Source organism: Oryctolagus cuniculus, chromosome 7 (assembly GCF_964237555.1).
Source record: "Oryctolagus cuniculus chromosome 7, mOryCun1.1, whole genome shotgun sequence".
Lineage (NCBI taxonomy): Eukaryota > Metazoa > Chordata > Mammalia > Lagomorpha > Leporidae > Oryctolagus > Oryctolagus cuniculus.
Window position 1 is genome coordinate 138,407,191 of NC_091438.1, and position 17,472 is coordinate 138,424,662.

The 17,472-nt window shown below is 52.2% G+C and overlaps 1 protein-coding gene across 1 annotated transcript in view; it reads right to left on the bottom strand.

The window, feature by feature from the left end:
- Window positions 1–3,068: 3,068 nt before the first annotated feature.
- C7H1orf94 (chromosome 7 C1orf94 homolog) overlaps window positions 3,069–17,472 on the bottom strand; it is a 43,695-nt gene continuing 29,291 nt past the window's right edge. The window contains exons 5-7 of the mRNA XM_002720699.5: window positions 13,837–13,914; window positions 9,187–9,383; window positions 3,069–3,529 (exon numbers count right to left, since the gene is read on the bottom strand). Of these exons, the coding sequence (XP_002720745.1) occupies window positions 3,454–3,529; window positions 9,187–9,383; window positions 13,837–13,914 (351 nt within the window). The 3' untranslated portion in view covers window positions 3,069–3,453. The remainder of the gene's footprint in view (window positions 3,530–9,186; window positions 9,384–13,836; window positions 13,915–17,472) is intronic.

A 17,472-nucleotide genomic window follows, 5' to 3' on the forward strand; every position in this document is an offset into this window, starting at 1 on the left:
CTTGTAAGAGGGCACTCATCAGGGGCAGGCACTTAGTGCAATGGTTAAAGTCATCACTTTGGACACCTGTATCCTGTATCAGAGTGCATGGTTTGCAGCACAGCTCCCTCTGCTTCCAATTCAGCTTCCTGCCAATGCACATCTGGGAAAGCAGCAGCTGATGGCTCAAGGACTTGAGCTCCTGTCACCTATATGGGAGACCCTTATGAAGTTTCAAGCTCCTGGCTTGGGCCTTGCCAAGCCCTAGAGGTTGTGGGTATTTGGGGGAGTGAGCCAATAGACACTCTCTCCCTTCCAGGAAAAAGAAAAGAGAGAAATGAATGCAATTTTAAAGGAGGGCATTAATTATGTAGTAATTTTCATTGGTATCTCAAAATGCCTTTGGGGCAATTCATTTTCTTCAGAGGAGCCTCCAAACTCGTCCCTCTTGAGTAAAGTCTCTGCTGGCATTGGGTGTGTGTGTGCACTTCACTTAGACCCTCTGTGCTAGCTAGGCCCTCTTCTCCACACTCCTTAGACATGGCCCATAAAATTCTCTAAAAAAAATAAAAAAGAAAAAAGTCCCCTGGCTCCTACTGAACTGTCCATGGTCCTTGGCTTTGTGGGGCTGGGAATAGGAGCTCATTCTTACATCGACCTCATGTTTCCGTTTCTCTCCAGCCCAGGTTCCATGGTGTCCAGCACCTGCCGTGCACCTCAAGTTCCTAAAACTTTCAGGGTTCTTTGGAGAAAGCAACTCTCTTGTTTGTATGTCCTGCGGCAGGCATTTCAATGTGATCTTCCCCTCTACGTGAAGGCAGTGACCTTTCCTCCCTGCATTCTCTGCCTTGGTTTATAGGATGGTTTTGAGGACATCCAGTTTCACTGAGAATGCAGCGTATGGAAGACCATACGCCTACATTAATCCTCACTGCCATTAACAGGCTGAAGTTGGGGGAAGTTTGCTTCTTCTTCAAACATCAAGTTGGAAAATGGCCAAGGAACCAGATTTGGCCAAGAAAAAACCTAGGATCTTTCTTCTTTTTTAGAGATTTATTTATTTTGAAAGAGTTACAGAGAGAGAAGGAAGAGACAAGAGAAAGATGGAGATCTCCTATCCACTGGTTTACTCCCCAAATGACTGCAATGGCCAGTGCTGGGCCAGATCTAAGCCAGAAGCCAGGAGCTTCATTTGCGTCTCCCATATAGGTGACAGGGGCCAAACATTTGCACCATCTTCTGCTGCTTTTCCTGGGTATGTTAGCAGGGAGCTGGATCAGAAGTGGAGCAACTGGGATACAAACCAGTGCCCACCCACATGGGATGCCAGCATTGCAAGTGGCAGCTTTACCCGCTATGCCACAGCACCAGCCCCTAGGTTCTTTGTGTTATCCTCTGCTGCCTCAAACATGTTAAGACTAAGGGAGAGTGTTCAACTATAATGCAACCTGGATCAAAAGCTAGAAGTACAGCTTGAGGAAGCAGCAAAGGATTCTTGGATTTGTGAGGACTTCTAGGTGGCCATTGTCTCTCAAAGTCCATGGAGAATCTAGGCAATTAGCCCAACGCACCGAGCAGAAATAAACCCTGAACCAGGGCCCGGCACTGGGGTGAGGAGCTGAAGAATTCAGGGGGAGTCCCAGACTCAGGCTACGGAGAAAGGGAGATGGCAGTCAGTCTTAAGGGCACTCGAGAGAGAAGTTGGTTTCCAAGGACCTAGAAGGAAAGGTCAGTGAAGCCAAAGGTTTCCCAGAGTGAGGGCAAGAGAAAGGCTCTTGTGGGCACTGGGCTTCTGCCCTTCCTGACACACTGCTGATTCTAGGCCCCAAGCCTCTCACTGCTGCAGTCAGGGCTCCTCATGCCCCCCAGACCCAGCTTTCACTGGCCTCATCCAGGTGGGGTTCTGGTTCTAAGTGTCTAATAGTGTTGGTAAGGAGCAGGTTAGAACTGACCATGGTGGCTGGCGTTGTGGTGTAGCTGGTAAAGCCACAGCCTATGACACTGGCATCCCATATGGGCTCCAGTTTGAGTTGCCTATTCTACTTCAGATCCAGCTACCTGCTAATGTGCCTGTGAAAGCAGTGGAGGATGGCCCAAGTGCTTAGGCTCCTGCACCCACATAAGAGACCTGGAACAAACTCCTGGCTCCTGGCTTCAGCTTGGCCCAGCTCAGGCCATTGTGACCATTTGGGGAATGAAATGATAGATGTAAGATCTCTCTCTTTCTCTCTCTCCCAATCTCCCAATCTCCCAATCTTCCAATCTCCCTCTCTGTAACTCTGCCTTTCTAATAAATAAAACAAATCTCTTTAAAAAATAGAACTGATTGCATTGGTCTAGCCTGTATGTGGATAGTTCATTGGTTTTTGTTTTGCTTTGTTTAAGACTGAAAAGCGTGCCCTCATATGAACCCCTGCTTGACCTCCTCTTGTTGGAGTTTTCCAGAGGGTGGCACATAGGTTTCATTTCACAGAGTAACTCCCATCAGTGATGACTGCCTGGGGCACCAGAGAAAGAATGACTCTGTAGCCATGTCTAGGCTCAGGGGAATAGAGTGCTGTTGTCGACTAGTGATGCCTGCCATGAATGTAGAGTGGAATTGAAGGATGTTTGCTGTCATGGATTCAGGCTCTCCCTTCTTCCTAGATTCATGTCCCCCAGAAATATGATGAGGATGCCCTCCTTATTCAAGCCATGGATAAAAGTTGAACAGGCTAGATCCCAGGACAGTGGCACTTGGTGCAGCTCTGAGAGTGATCTTATTGGACACAGTCGACCACGTTGGGGATCAGTTTTGAAGCTGTTTCTATACTGCATCCTCCCATGCTCTGTCCCAGAGGAATTTTTTTTCTGCAAAACTTCCACTTGGGATAAAACAGAGGAGGATGCATTCCTTCCACAGTGTCCCCTCCTAAGATGTGCAAGCTGGGACATTGAGCAGTGGCTAGACCGCAGGAGAAAAGACAGGCCCTTGTGCTTAGAGCAGCTCTCTGAGGACTCTGGCCCATGGTCTCTTCTAACATCCTGAGTAAACCTCAAGTCCCAGGGGGCAAACAAGCTGCAAAGATGACACAGAGCATAGCAAGAATAAACAGGCACACACTGTGTCAAACAGCTCATACTTTTATCATAAGATACAAACTTTCTAAAATTAAATATCTTACCTCTATGTTTACCAACAACAAAAACAAAAATCACTCATGTTAGCTAAATACAGGAGCACATGTGGTTGAACAAGCGAGTATGAGAACAAGGGTGCATGCGTGTGGTCTGTGCTGTGTCAGAGAGGCTGTGTGTGGTGTGTGTGTATGTGTGTTGGTGCATCGATGGATCTGGTCTTGCTGTTTTCTGTCTGTCACCTGGTCAGAACCTTGGCAATCCAAACTTCGTACCAAGCTGTTGCAGAATCCAGAATTCCAGAGCCCTTAGCCCTGATCCAAGGGCTAAGGGAGGAGGAGGGGAAAAGAAGGAGAGCTAAAAATTTATGCCATTTCCACTGGACGAGAAATAAGGGCTGTTCATCAGGGGCCCACCAGACGTTGAGCCAAACCTGAAAGAAAGGAGGGAGGCCAGGATGAAATTCCCGATATCATCAGGGAGATTAGAAAAGAATAATATATTAATTTTGTGGCTGTCAAGGACTGCAACGACCATGACAGGCTTAGAGCCTGCAAGCTTTAGCATAATCAAAGAGCTTTGGCTCTGGGAAAATAAAATATTAAAATGGTGCAATTAGAGGACCATAAAGAGCTTCTTCTGCCACTAACTTGGATCAGGAAGGTCCAGGAAGCCTTTGAGGATTATGTCCATGTCCACAGGACTGTGGAGCAGGGAATTTCTCGGAATCTGAGCACCTTACCTGCACACCTCTGACCTTACCATACCTGTTTGCCTGTGACCTTACTACACACCTGACCTTACCTGTACACCTGTGACCTTATGTTACCTGCATGCCTATGACCATTCTACCTGCCTTGGAGGACCAGGTGTGCTCCTCAGCAAAGTTCATGGCATCAGAGAATCCAGCATCCAGACAGTGGCAGGGCTCATTCCCCCTTCGTCAGCACCAGGCTATCTCAGACCCTTTGTTTCAACACCAGTCCGTGGAGTAAGCCCTGAGACATCACGGATTGCCTGCAGCTCAGCTAGATCCCCAGGGAAGGAAGAGCTGGGATGGTGTGAGCTTCACCCACTAAGCCACAAATGCACACACTTCTGCTCTTTCTCTCTGGTACTCTTCTTCACACTTTAGAGTTGAAAAGCCACCTCCTCGGAGGAGCCTTCCTGGACCTCTCCAGATGGGATGATTTGTTCATCCTCCTGGATCTTATTGCAATTTCTTCATCCGTCTGCTAGGGCACATTGACTGAATGGGAACAGGGCTCCATACAAATCACAGCAGAGCAACTGGCTGGATTTCATCTAATCCAGGGTTTCTCAGTTGTTTTTCAGCCAGGCAGAGGAGCTTCACCTTCCTGGGAGTTTAACGGGACAATGAGAAGGGGGGAGAGGAAGGAAGCCACTGTGGCAGCAGGCACTGCATCCACCCGCGGCGCCTCAGCTGGCCAAGGTCCCCATGCTCCCTGTGGGCCTCAGCGGGTCAGCAGGGCCCCAGGGTTTCTGTCCTCCCCTTCTCGCTAACACAAGTGCAGTGAGAGCTGGGACACCATCGGGCTGCTCCCTGTTTTTGTTTGTTTGTATGTTTGGATTTTTTTATTATTTGTTTTTATTGACACACAATTGTACATATTTATGGGGTACGATGTAATATTTCAATACATGCATACATTTTAATGATCAAATTAGGATAATTAGCATCCGTTACTTTATATATTCAAGATTTCTTTGTAGCGTGAACATTAAAAGTCTTTCTTCTAGCTCTTTAGAAATATACACTATGTTATTGTTAACTATTGTCACCCTACTGTGCAATAGAACACCATAAGGGTTATTTTTACAGTAAGGAAAAAATACTTTTTAATTCAATAAAAGTAAGCCTTTCTGAGGTTTAATTTATATTTTTTTAAGCTTTTTTTTTTTGAGAAACTTAATCAAACCCTGGAGTAAGGACCATCTCTTCAACAAATGGTGCTGGGAAAACTAGATTTCCACATGCAGAAGTATGAAGCAAGACCCCTACCTTACACCTTACACAAAAATCCACTCAAAATGGATTAAAGACCTGAATCTGACCTGATACCATCAAATTATTAGAGAACATTGGGAAAATCCTGTAAGGCATTGGCATTGGCAAAGAGTTCTTGGAAAAGACCCCAGAGGCAGGGCACTCAAAGCCAAAATTGACAAATGGGATTACATCAAATTGAGAAGCTTCTGTGCTGCAAAAGCAACACTCAGGAAGGTGAAGAAGCAACTGACAGAACAGGAGAAACTATTTGCAAACTCTGTAACTGATAAAGGATTAATAACCAGAATATATAAAGAGATCAAGAAACTCAACAACAACAAGACAAACTACCCAGCTATTAAGTGGGCAAAGGTCTTAAAAGGCATTTTTCAAAAGAGGAAATCCAAATGGCTGCTCCCTGTTTTACCAGGAGCAGGTGGGCGCCGAACGAGCAATGTACACCAGTGGAAATCCTGCTTCTTTTTCTTTCAAAAATCATCTTGGAATATGAGTGATTGGAAGTGATTATATCATTATAGGATAATCTGGATCCCACTCTGATGAATCACATTAAGGCTGCAACCCATGCTTCAGTATTTAACAATTCTCAATACCCAATCACTCATGACACACCTTGAATCTGCCTGCCACACCCACACATCTAGAACCTCTGGGGTGAGAATGTCTGATCAGATCCACTGGACAGGACGTGTTCTAGATGGCCATCAGGAGAAGCAATCCTTGGGGACTCGAGTGATCAAAGAGTGCTTCATGGAGGAGGAAGGGGAGGAGGGGTTTGAGCTGCCTGAGCGTGGGGAGCACACCAGCCGGTCCTCCAGGTGTGGTCTCTCTGCTGATATCACCTTGTGCTCCTTTCAACTCTCAGACTAATTATTGCTTGGCAGGTGAGTTGTGTGGCTCTGTCTCCCTGCTGCATGGATGCACATGGACATGGCAGAGGGAAGGAAGGGCTGTCTTCCTCCTCCTCCCCTGAGAGCACGGCACCTGCCCAGCTCCTTCCTCGCCTCGCCTCTCCTCTCCTCTCCTCTCCTCTCCTCTCCTCTCCTCTCATCTCCTCTCCTCTCCTCTCCTCTCCACGCAGCTCGGTCCTTGAGGCCTCCTTTGTTCCCTTGTGCCTTCCCAGCCTCTCCACCTGCCGGGTGCCCCAGACCTCAGTCCTGAGCCTCCCATCCCCCAACCCCCCCACACCTTTCACTGTCATCTGAGTGCTCATGACGCCCAGATTTGTCTCCAGCCCTGCCCTTCCTCTGAGCTCCAAACCCCAGCCTATCCACAGCACCACTCACCTAACATGCATCTCAAATATCATGTGTGCAGCACTCAGCTCTGGAGACACAGAGCCTTGGCCTTGGTATTTGGGCATTGCCACTCATCCAGTTGCAAGAAGTCAAAACCCTCAGAATTGTGCTTTTTGTCAACTGATTCTTCTTCCACATCCAAGCATTGTCAAATCCCATCAGTTCTACCAGGAAAATGAGCACCCCGGGCTTTCTACATGTCTGCCTCCCCCATGGCCACCGCCCTTGTCCACGCCACCAGCATCTCTTGTTCACACAGCACCAAAGGTCCCTGCCTGGCTGCCTGCACCAGCCCTTGCCTCCAGGGTTCATTCTTCTTACTTTGGCCAACACAATCTATTTCCTTCAGAAAATTACAGCCCATCCTCACCAGCTGCAACACCTCAGTGTCTTGTGTTCAGCTCATCAAAGAAAACTCCTCCCTAGGCCTCCCAGGCCCCACCTCACCTGCCCAGCCCTGGCTAGCTCTCCAAGGTCACCTCCACCCACCCTGGCCCTCACTCGGTGCCTCAGCCACATGCTCCCCAGGTCTGAGCCCTTTGCCCAGAGTGCCAGAGACGGGGCAGGGCCTCAAGTACTTGAGCCGTCTCTACTGCCTCCCAGAGGCTGCATTAGCAAGAAGCTGGGGTCCGGAATTGGACCTGGGAACTGAACCCAGGAACTCAAACATGAACGTGGGCTTCTCAGTTGGTACCTTAAATGCTGAGTAAAGCCCACCCCAGGATTCTTTGAATGAATCCACCTTCCCCTCTGGGCCACCAGCCTGCAGCCCTGACCCTCTGGCCCTGGTCTCCTCAGTCCTGCCTGTCCCCCACAACTGCACTCCCCTCTCCTCTGCCTCGAGGGTGCTGCTCTAACCAGGCTCCCGCCTGTTCTCATGTTGCTGCCTCCTTGGTCTCCTTCCTGTCTTCCTCCCCTCCCTGCAGGTGTGCAGAGCCCAGGTCTCACCCCTGCTGCTACAGCTCCCAGTCAGTGTGTGCCAGCTGAGCAGGGAGGCTGTGGGCACACCTGCATCCCAAGGCCACTCATCTCCAGTCCTGACAGCGGGGTCCCCTGATTCCAGCGTCTCTGTCTCTGCACAGCACAAGGACGCCCACCACAAGCAGAGAGGTACCCAGATCGCTCTGCAGCCGCACCCACTCTCATACCTCCAAGAAGACGAAAGGCTCACCTCCAGACCCCCTCCAACCACCTGCAGGCCACTCTCCGCTGCTCCCTGTTCCTCTCCATTCCAGTCCCTTGGGTCACTCTCCTGGGCACCAGTCTTCACTGGATCCCCAGGCCTAGCAGTCTAGAGTGTTTACCAAGCCAACCCCAGCCTCGCTTTTCCACTTCTGCTTTGCTGCCTGTGCAGGGACGAACCTCATCCTCTAAGCAGACACCCCCCGCTCACTGGCGCTCCAGCGTGATGCTCACCTTCCCACCCAAGGGCCTCACTGCTCCTGCCTGGGTGCCCCGTCCAGCACCCCCTCCAGCCGCTGCTCACTGGGACTGGGTGGGTCCCACCCTGCAGGGCACTCACATGGCTGTGCCCACACTCATCTGCCTTCTGCTCACAGAGGGAGGGAGTCCCAGTCATCTGCGGTAACCACATGAACCAGCACAGCGCTCCCCAGGGTGTGTTGGAGGATATGCTCCACAAGGGGTGGGGAGCAGGCAGAGAAGAGAGACCGAAAGACATCAAAGGGGTTACAGTTGCATGTTCAGCTAAGGCTATTGGCTGCCTTCTGGAGCATTCTCCGTGCACTCTGGATTACAAGATCTGAGAATTCCAATAGTTAAGTGATCTGTTTATCTTTGTTTCTGGGCTTGCTCTATGCAGATGTCACTGCAGACACCTCCCTCCAGCATGGAGCACTTTAAAGGAGGTATTCGGGGAAACCCTGGTGCAGGGACACAGGGTTGGCTCCATGTGAAGGGGCTGTGATGGGAAGGGGGCAGGCGTGAAGCCAGGTCAGGTTGCGGAGTTTGGCCCTTGTCCTATTCACCAAATTTCTCAACCTGGGGTGCACATTGGCCAGAGTGCTGCAACCCTCAGATCCACAGGGCGGCACAGCACCACCTATCTCTTGAAGCATCCGTTGAAGGTTGGGTGCGTGGGAAGGAGAGGCCATTTACTGTCTTGTTAAGAGAAACATGATCTCATTACTCCACAGCATGCAAAATCTGGGTGAAATTCTCCAGCCCAAGTGTTGCCTTTACATCCGCTGCTGGCCGCTAAGCCCTCAGACCATCCCAGGAAGCGGTCCCTCTCCTCTGCTCACTGGGGTCCCTCGGTGGAGGATGTGAGCAGCTCTGATAAGCAGGTGGAAGCCCTTCCACAGGGCCCGCTGCACAGGCAATGGGGTGTTGGGGAGATTAGCCTGGCGAGGAGCTCAGGGTGCCGTGCGTGGGGACAGAGCCATAAGAAGATTACCCGGCCAGGTCCCATCGGAAACCAGGCAGCGGGTGAAGGCAGCGCAATGTCATGCTCTGCCACTTGCCACTGCCAACTGAGTGGGGCGTCCATCGGCCCCTGACTGCTTTTGCCATTCTGCCACCAGCCTGGAGCACTCCAGCCCCTGAACAGACCCAGCAGAGGAGTCCCCAGCCACCAGACCCTGCTCACTCCTACTGCAGCTCTCTCTCGGACTGACACAGCCACTGGCCACTGGCACAGGACCCTCCGTTCCCCATGGCCAGGACACAACCGCAGCCTGGGAAGCCCACGGGCCCAGCCCTCCCCTCTCCCCTCCAGCAGCTCCGTGGCTGCAGACTCACCCGTATGCCTGGGGGAGCAGGTACTGTGGCCCGTCTCCCGCCATGGGGGAAGGGTCTCGGGGATTGGTGGACAGCTTGGGAGGTGTCCTCTGCGAGTACGGATAGTTGGGCTGGACGAAGGGGATGTAGCTCAGCAGCGGGGTGTAGGAAGAGCGGAAAATCTGCTGTCCCATCTGCTGTGGGTTGTACGGGGTCACCTGAGAGGCAGAGAGGAGAAAGGGGTGAGGTCACTGCTCCCAGCCTAACCCTGAGCCCAGCCACTACCCCAGGGCCCCTGTGTCTCTCTTCACTGAAGGCAACATTTGGAATGGAAAAAGCTCAGGGATCAACCATGAGCCTGGCAGTCTTCTTCATTTATCTGAGACTCACTTTCCACATCTGTAAAATGGGCAAACGCTATGTACATGGAGTGGTGATGGAGTCCGTGGCTATGAAGAGATAGGCCATAATAGGAAGCAAGTGCATCTTCTTTCTGTTCTCTTGCCTGCCTCACTACTTGTAACCATCTGGGTAACCATTCCCAAAGCGCCCTGTCTGCTGTCATAGGTTTTATCAGCCCCAGGCAGCAGTCGTCATTGACAAATCTCTAGCTTCTGTCTCGGGGATCTCCACGGGTTCCACAGCCCAGGGGGAGCTCCTGTGCTGGGGGCAGTGGTCTCTGCACTGCTCCCCTTGGCAGCCACCAGTGCCCCACGACCCCGGAACACAGCTTCTGTGAACAGCCAACGGCATTTCCAACGCTCCTTCCTCTTTATTAATTTAAATGCACGTAGCCGCGAATGGCTAGTGAGCAGCACAGCCCCCTGTGCAATGGGGCAAAGGGGCTCCAAGGCTCAGCTCCAACCCCAGAGAAACACAGCAGGGCCAGGTTTTGGGGAGGGGTGTCCTCAGAACAAAGTCCCATTGGGGCCGGGGCTCCCTCCTTGCTCCAGACAGGGCAGGGACCTTTCGTCTTGTTCACTGATACGGCCCCAGTGCTAACTCACAGCAACTGTCAACAAGCACGTGTTAAATGAATGCAGCAATAAAGAGGCATGCATTACATGAATGAATGCCAGAAGGAAAGAGCGGGGAAGGGGAAGAAGCAAAGAGGCGGGGAACCGCCACTAAGCGTCTGCTTGAATACCTAAAACGATGGGGAGCTCATTACATCACAAGCACCATGTTCCACTACCGACAGCTCCAAACATCAGGGAACTGTTTTTGGCACAGAGCTGATTGCTCTCCCATGTGTGCAGAGGGGAGAAAGTGGGGAGCTTCCGGATTCCTGCTTTGCAGCCAGAGAAGTGTCTGGATCTCTGCTTTGTAGCCGGTGTCTGGAAGCCATGAGCTCAGCGATTCAGCACTCTGCATCCCTCTCTGGCCCTGCTCGCTGTACCTGATAAAGCCCCCACAAGGCCGGCGTCTGAGTGCCTTGCTATGCCCCGCCCTTCCTATGTGGAACTCCACACAGCCCTGTTATTCCCATCTCAGAGATGAGAAAACTGAGGTTCAGAGACGTTGAGAGGCTCGCTTGTGCTCCCAGGGTCTGCACTGTGTTAGAATCCCCAGAAGCGGGTGCTAAGAGCCTGTGCCCCTGCTTCAGCGGCTCTCCATTGTGCCTTCTGGGAGCCTGAGCCCCACCTCAGGTCCTTCCCACCAGCCGCCCAGTGGGGATGCAAGACCTGGAGATACTGCACAAGGAAACCAAAGGCATGAGACTAGCTGGTGGGGAAGACCAGGAAGGCAGCTCCCAGAGCCGGGCCCTGTAGGCAGCAAGGCACACATAGTGGGAGGAAGCGCTGGGATGCAAGAGGCAGGTGTTTGGGCTCATACAAGCCCTGTTCAAAAACCTGCTGTTGGGGGTGGGCGCTTCACCCGTGGGTAAGATGCCGGTTAAGACACTGCGTCTCCTATCTGAGTATGTGGTTATGGCTCTGGATTCCAGCTTCCTGCTGGGAGGCAGCAGGGGACAGTTTAAGAAGCTGGGTCTCTGCTACCCACATGGGAGACCTGGATTGAGTTTGCAGCTCCTGGCTTCAGCCTGGTCTAGCCTCAGTCTTTGCAGACATCAGGGGAGTGAGCCAATGGATGGGGGCTTTCTTTATCTGTCGCTCTTTCACTCTTCCTGTCTCTCACATAAGAAATGCAAACATATCCTTGAGTCTATGGAATTCATAAAAGCCATGAAATTGAGCTTAGTATACTGCTCAAAGCATCTCCAAATTTCCTCTTCCCTGACAAGCAGCGTAACAGCATGCTTGGAGTGCTACGTTTGTATGAAAACAACAACACGCTTCTATAAACCAGGGTGGACAGCGTCCAGCCCACGGGCCGTACATAAGGCTTGCAAAATCATTTGGTCTGCTCCTGCTAGGGCAACCTCAGGCAGGACTCAAAATTCAAAAAGTCTGTAGATGGTTATTTTATAAATCTCCACGTGACCTTTAGCAGAAAAGCACTTCCCATCCCAACAGATATCATTAGAAGGGTACGTAAGAAACCAGGAAACAGTGACTGCCTTTAAGTTTTTAAACTTGTTTCTTACCATACCTTCCTCAAACACACACACATGACCCTCTGGGCCAGGACCCTACCACTGGTTGCCTGGTGGAGGGGACGTGACCAAGCCCCATGAGCCAGATGCTTCATCTCAGGGTGCAAGGGGCTCAGACCTGGCCCACACAATCGAGTAACCTTCACTCTTGCGTTCTTCCTCTGCCTCCGGGACGTTCTGATATGTTTCAGATCGGAGTGATGTTGGCGGAGGAGAGTTGGGGCTCCCAGTGCTGTCTATGGGTTGGGGCACCGGGGTGCACACCTGTTGGGGGCCATGCACAGCCATCCTGGGAGTGAGGCAACTCAGTCTCTGGTGCCTCTGTGCTCCTGTTTCTAGCTCCTTTCCTCACCCCCCAGCTGTGCCCTGAGACTCGATGCCTCTGCCCAGGCTTCCAGGCCCATTCGTGGCTGGGCGTGGCTGTGTGCTTGGGCCGCTTGGTGGCTAACTGTACCCATATTTCTATCCACCTCTGTGTGTGTGTGTGTTTCTGTCTCCTCAGCTTTATTTTTATCCTGCATTTTGCACTTTTGTGTCTCCATGTCCCAGAGGCAATAAAGCATGGGTTGAGAGTGCCAGGCCACCCAAGGCCAGAACCCAGCTCTGCCACTTTGCCTTTGTGTTGCTGTTCAGCAAAGAGTCATCCCCAACCACGCTATAGAAGTAACTCAGCAGGCTGGCGCCGTGGCTCACTAGGCTAATTCTCTGCCTGCGGCGCCGGTACTCCGGGTTCGTGTCCCAGTTGGGGTACCAGTTCTTTCCCGGTTGCTCCTCTTCCAGTCCAGCTCTCTGCTGTGGCCCGGGAGTACAGTGTAGGATGGCCCAAGTGCTTGGGCCCTGCACTCGCATGGGGGACCAGGAGGAAGCACCTGGCTCCTGGCTTTGGATCAGCGCAGCGCACTGGCCGTAATGGCCATTTGGGGGGTGAACGAACAGAAGGAAGACCTTTCTCTCTGTCTCTCTCTCTCTCACTGTCTAACTCTGCCTGTCCAAAAAAAAAAAAAAAAAAAAAGAAGAAGAAGAAGAAAAAGAAGAAGAAGTAACTCAGCAAGTAAAAATACAGAAGTGTGGGGTCGGCATCCTGGTATAGTGGGTAAAGCCACCAGCTGCAATGCCAGTATCCTATGGCACCAGTTCGAGCCCTGACTGCTCCATTTCCCTATCCAGCTCCCTGCTAATGCATCTGGGAAAGCAGCGGAGGATGGCCTAGGTGCCTGGGCCCCTGCACCCACATGGGAGACCTGGATGAAGCGACTGACTCCTGGCTTCAGCCTGGCCCAGCCTTGGCCTTTGTGGCCATTTGGAGAAAGAACCAGAAGATAGAAGATTTCTCTTTCTCTCCTTCTCTCTCTCTCTCTGTAACTCTGCCTTTCAAACAAATAAATAAATCTAGAAAGACGCCACTTAGTTAAATTGGAATTTCAGATAAATAACGGTTATTTTTTAGCCTAAGTATTTCCCAGGCCTCAGTTTCCTAACTTGTCACCTGACTCATGTCAGGTGGTTACAAAGGTTAGGTTAGGGGCTGGCGCTGTGGCTCAGAAGGTTAATCCTCTGCCTGCAGTGCCAGCATCCCACATGGGCACCGGTTCTAGTCCCGGCTGCTCCTCTTCCAATCCAGCTCTCTGCTATGGCATGGGAAAGCAGTAGAAGCACTTGGGCCCCTGCATCTACATGGGAGACCTGGAAGAAGTTCCTGGCTCCTGGCTTCAGATCGGCACAGCTCCAGCTGTTGCAGCCGTTTGGGGAGTGAACTGACGAAAGGAAGATCTTTCTCTCTGTCTCTCCCTCTCACTGTCTGTAACTCCACCACTTAAATAAATAAATAAATAAAATCTTTAAAAAAAAAAAAAAGGTTAGGTTAGTGCAGGTGACCCTCAGAGAAGGCCCTGGCACCCAGGTAGGGCTCCGCTAAGTGCCAGTGGCTATTGTCGCATGGGGACACTGGTTTGTTTCTACCCTCTTATCGGGATGTGTGTGTGTCCCCCGGAGACAACAGCAAGCCAGAAAGCATAGCAGGTCACCAGCAGGGCAGCACCACAGGAGCTGATGGCCTCAGACCCAGAGACCTCGGTGGAGTTGGGGCGGGGGCGAGGGGTGGGTGGGCTACTCACCGGCCGGGAGTAACAGCCCAGCTGGGGGTGCACAGCCTGCTGGTACGGCATCCTCGCAGCCCGCTGCGGGTACAGGCCCTGTGGAGAGAGGAAGAGGGTGGGCGTTGCTGGACAAGGCCTCCCAGCAGCTGCAGCAGCAGCCGCTCAGCTCAGCCTGAGGCTCCCACGCCTGGGTCTCCAGGCAGGGCCGAGCTTGGGCCGCGTGGGAGCAGGCCAGGGCAAGCAGAATGCATGCCTCCCGGGAAGCCCATGGTTAGCAGACTTCACAGTCTTTTTGGTGAGCGTTTAAGATGAAAGCTCCAAGAATCTGACTGCTGCTTGAATCCTAGATCTGCCCCTCACTGGCCCTGTGGCCTTGGGACAGGGACTCCAGCTCTCTGGGCTCCCCCTGAATGTGTGCTCACGCCTGCAAAGCTTGTGAGGGAAACTGTGCTGTCTTTGTCACTGTCCACACATCTTTTCCAAAGGTCTTTCCCTGAACCCCAGTCCTGCCCTTGAACTTGAAGTATCTGTGTGTGTTGGGGGGTTTGCACCCATGTATACTTGAGTACATCTGCACGTGTGTTTGCATCGGCATCCATGGGCTATGTACCCGTGTGCTACTGGGAATTCAGATATGTGAGTTTGAATGTCTGCTGCACACGCACGCGCCTGTGTCTCTCAGTGGAACACGAGTGTTGGTATGAAGATGAGTGAGTTAATTATCTAAAGCGTTCACCGGTGTCCAGCACATGTTCAGAGTCTGCAGTGGCCAGGGCTGCGGCTCATCTCTCACGCCTCCCCCTTTGCAATGGCTCTCTGGCAACTCAGCCAAATGGAGAATGGAAATGTTGTCCACAGCTCTCTGTGGGGCCACACTGGAGGTGTCCATGTGTCCACGCAGAGACACATCACACACACACACACACATACACACACACATATGCAGGGGCCCCTCCAGCCTCTGACTATGCCCCCAGCTGCCAATCCAGAGCTACCCCCTAGGTAAAGGTCAAATGTCAAAGCCAAAGCTCCTCTCAGCCAAGGACATCAGCCCAGAGGCCCCAAACCGGCCTCCACTCTGGGCATAGCTTGTGCCAATTCTCAAAGAGTTAATGGCTAATGCCATGCTCTTGATGTCCTCACGGCCCACAAGCTCCTCGTAAAAGGCTCTGGAACCCCGAGGTGTGGGAAAATCTCCCAGAAATCCTGCTGCCCCACTTTCCAGGCCCCTAGGAGTGCACATCTCCCAAGTGCTCCTCCCTGCTCTCTGTTCCCATGCATGGGGCCTCAGGGCATCCTACACCTGGGCACCTCCCACTTCCACCTGACACCAGCTCCCAGCCCTGTAGCCCAAGGCAGCCTGACTCACCATTCTGACCACAATGTGCTCCCTGCAAACACAGCCTTGGCCTGATCTTGGACAGAAAAGTCAGAGAAGCAGGGCAGCCTTGCCCATGGCCAGCCCTCAGGGAGCTCCAGGGCCACTAAGCTGTTTATTAAATGCACCTCCTCCATTCCCCACCCCCTTCCCCTTTCAGCCTCGGCAGGAGTTAACACCACCAACTTCTTCAGACCCGAGGATGCGAACAGCAGGCCTCCACCATCCCCACCCTGCCCGCACTAGGCCACCTTGGGATCCATGCAGCTGCCCTGGCTTGGTTCCACCCTGGGGCGGGGTTTGAGGAGATGGCGCCACATTCATCAGTACAAGCCAGGCCATGTGACTTTAAGGACATCACTGGTTGTTAGAATTGCAATTTCGTAAAATCACAAGTGAGGGTAAATAAACACTCCTTCTTTGCTTGAGGTCAAGGCCTTTCCCCATCCACCTCCCCCCTCCTTAATTGGGAGCAGAGTTCCTTTATGCCAAGTGGCCCAGGAACCTCTGAAGCTGCTCGGGGTCGGGGACCCTGTCTCCCACGCCTCCGAGTCCCTCCACTGCCGAGCTCTGGGTAAATTGGATCTGGGACCTCATGTCTACTCCCAGTGCCAAGCAGGGGAGAGACCAGGATAAGCCAGTCCCCGTTTCCCCTCTCTGTCCTCTCAGGGCCTGCAGAGCTCCTGACCCCATTCCCTTGGACGACCAGGGCTGCATAATAATAAAAGCCAACATCTGCATCACACGTGAGATTTGCAGCGCCCTTCGCCAGCCGCGGACTCCAGGACTCCGTGCACCCATATCCGTGCTGTGCTGGTGCTGCTGTTACTGCCGTGATGATGATGATGATGAACCCATTTCACAAGCAGGGAAACCCGGACTCAGAGTGGCCAACCAGCTTGTCCAAGGCCACAGAGCTTAGATGCAGCAGAACCTTGAATCTCAAGGTTACTGATTTCCAAACCTGCCTTCTTGCTATTATTTCAGGCCCTGAGCAGCTGTCTCGCAGCTAGATAAGCATGACGAGACCGTGAGAAGCTGGGAGGAGGTAAATGATGCTGCCTTTTGTCCCCACCTGGAAGGGTCACCTCCTTCTCTCATGACTTCAGCTGGGCCTGCTCAGCCCCAAAAGGCCCTTCCACCACCTCGCCCGGAAATGGGGGAACCTCAGGGGAACTGGCCCTGCCCTATGAACGCCAGCATCTCTGAAGACAGAGGAAATCTCAGGCATTCAAAAAGTCAAGTGCAATGAAATTAACATAACAAAGAGACACTACCCCACTTAATAAAGCAAACCGTGGCAAATTAGCTTTACGTGGTGAGCTCTGGGAGTGCATTTTAGAGCGAATTCGTTTACACTAAATAAAATTATGGGATTGTCTGTCTAGTGGAAGCAGAGGGGCCCGGCTGCTCTGCGGTGGAGCCCCGAACTTGGGTTAGACTCTGAGCCTCATAGCCCTCTCTGCATCCTCTCCCCTAGCCCCACAGCCGGCCCATAGGGACTGCGGAAGGAAGGCTTTCAGAATCAGTGAAATGAATGAGGAAATGAAGAAAGAGGAATGAGCAGGTCAGGGAGTAGGGGAGTGAGTGACCAGGGAGTGAACAAGCCCCAGGATGCAAGGGGAGAAGTGGCAAGAGTGAAGGAGTCGCTGCACTAAGGACCGGAACCCGAGTGCTATTTAGTCCCCAGACCTGTGTGGGCAGACTGCATTAGCAACATGAAACGGATACTTAGTTTCCCCTGAGATTGCTTTTATCTACAACCTCTCCTTCCCATGGTGGGCCTGAGGCTTTTCCCAAGGGCAAAAGTGGGCACTTGTTTCCTTCAGCAAACAAATAAATGAAAGGCTTGGAAGGGAGGGAAGAGAAGGAGAGAGATAGAGATAGAGATAGAGAGAGAGAGAGAGAGAGAGAGAGAGAGAGGCTTTGCTAAATTCTTGAATATTCCATGGCTAAGCCTGGTAGACCAGCTCCGAGCATCATGATGGAGTAGACGGTCCCCTTCTGCCTAGCACATGGAAGCCATAGGCTCATCTGCTCTGTGACAGAGGAAGAGGAAATGACACCGGGCTCGGGGAGGGGTTCAGATGGGACCCAGAGGAAGGCAGGCAGCTGCAGGTGTATTTCCTTCTCCCCTTGCCCTTTCCAGGCTTTGCCGGACCAGACTGGGGCTGCAGATGGCCAAGGTCATGGACCGTGGACATACAAACTAAGGTCCTGGATGCATTGGGCAAGCAGCCAGGCTGGGGAAGGGGGATGGGACAGAAGGTTGAGAA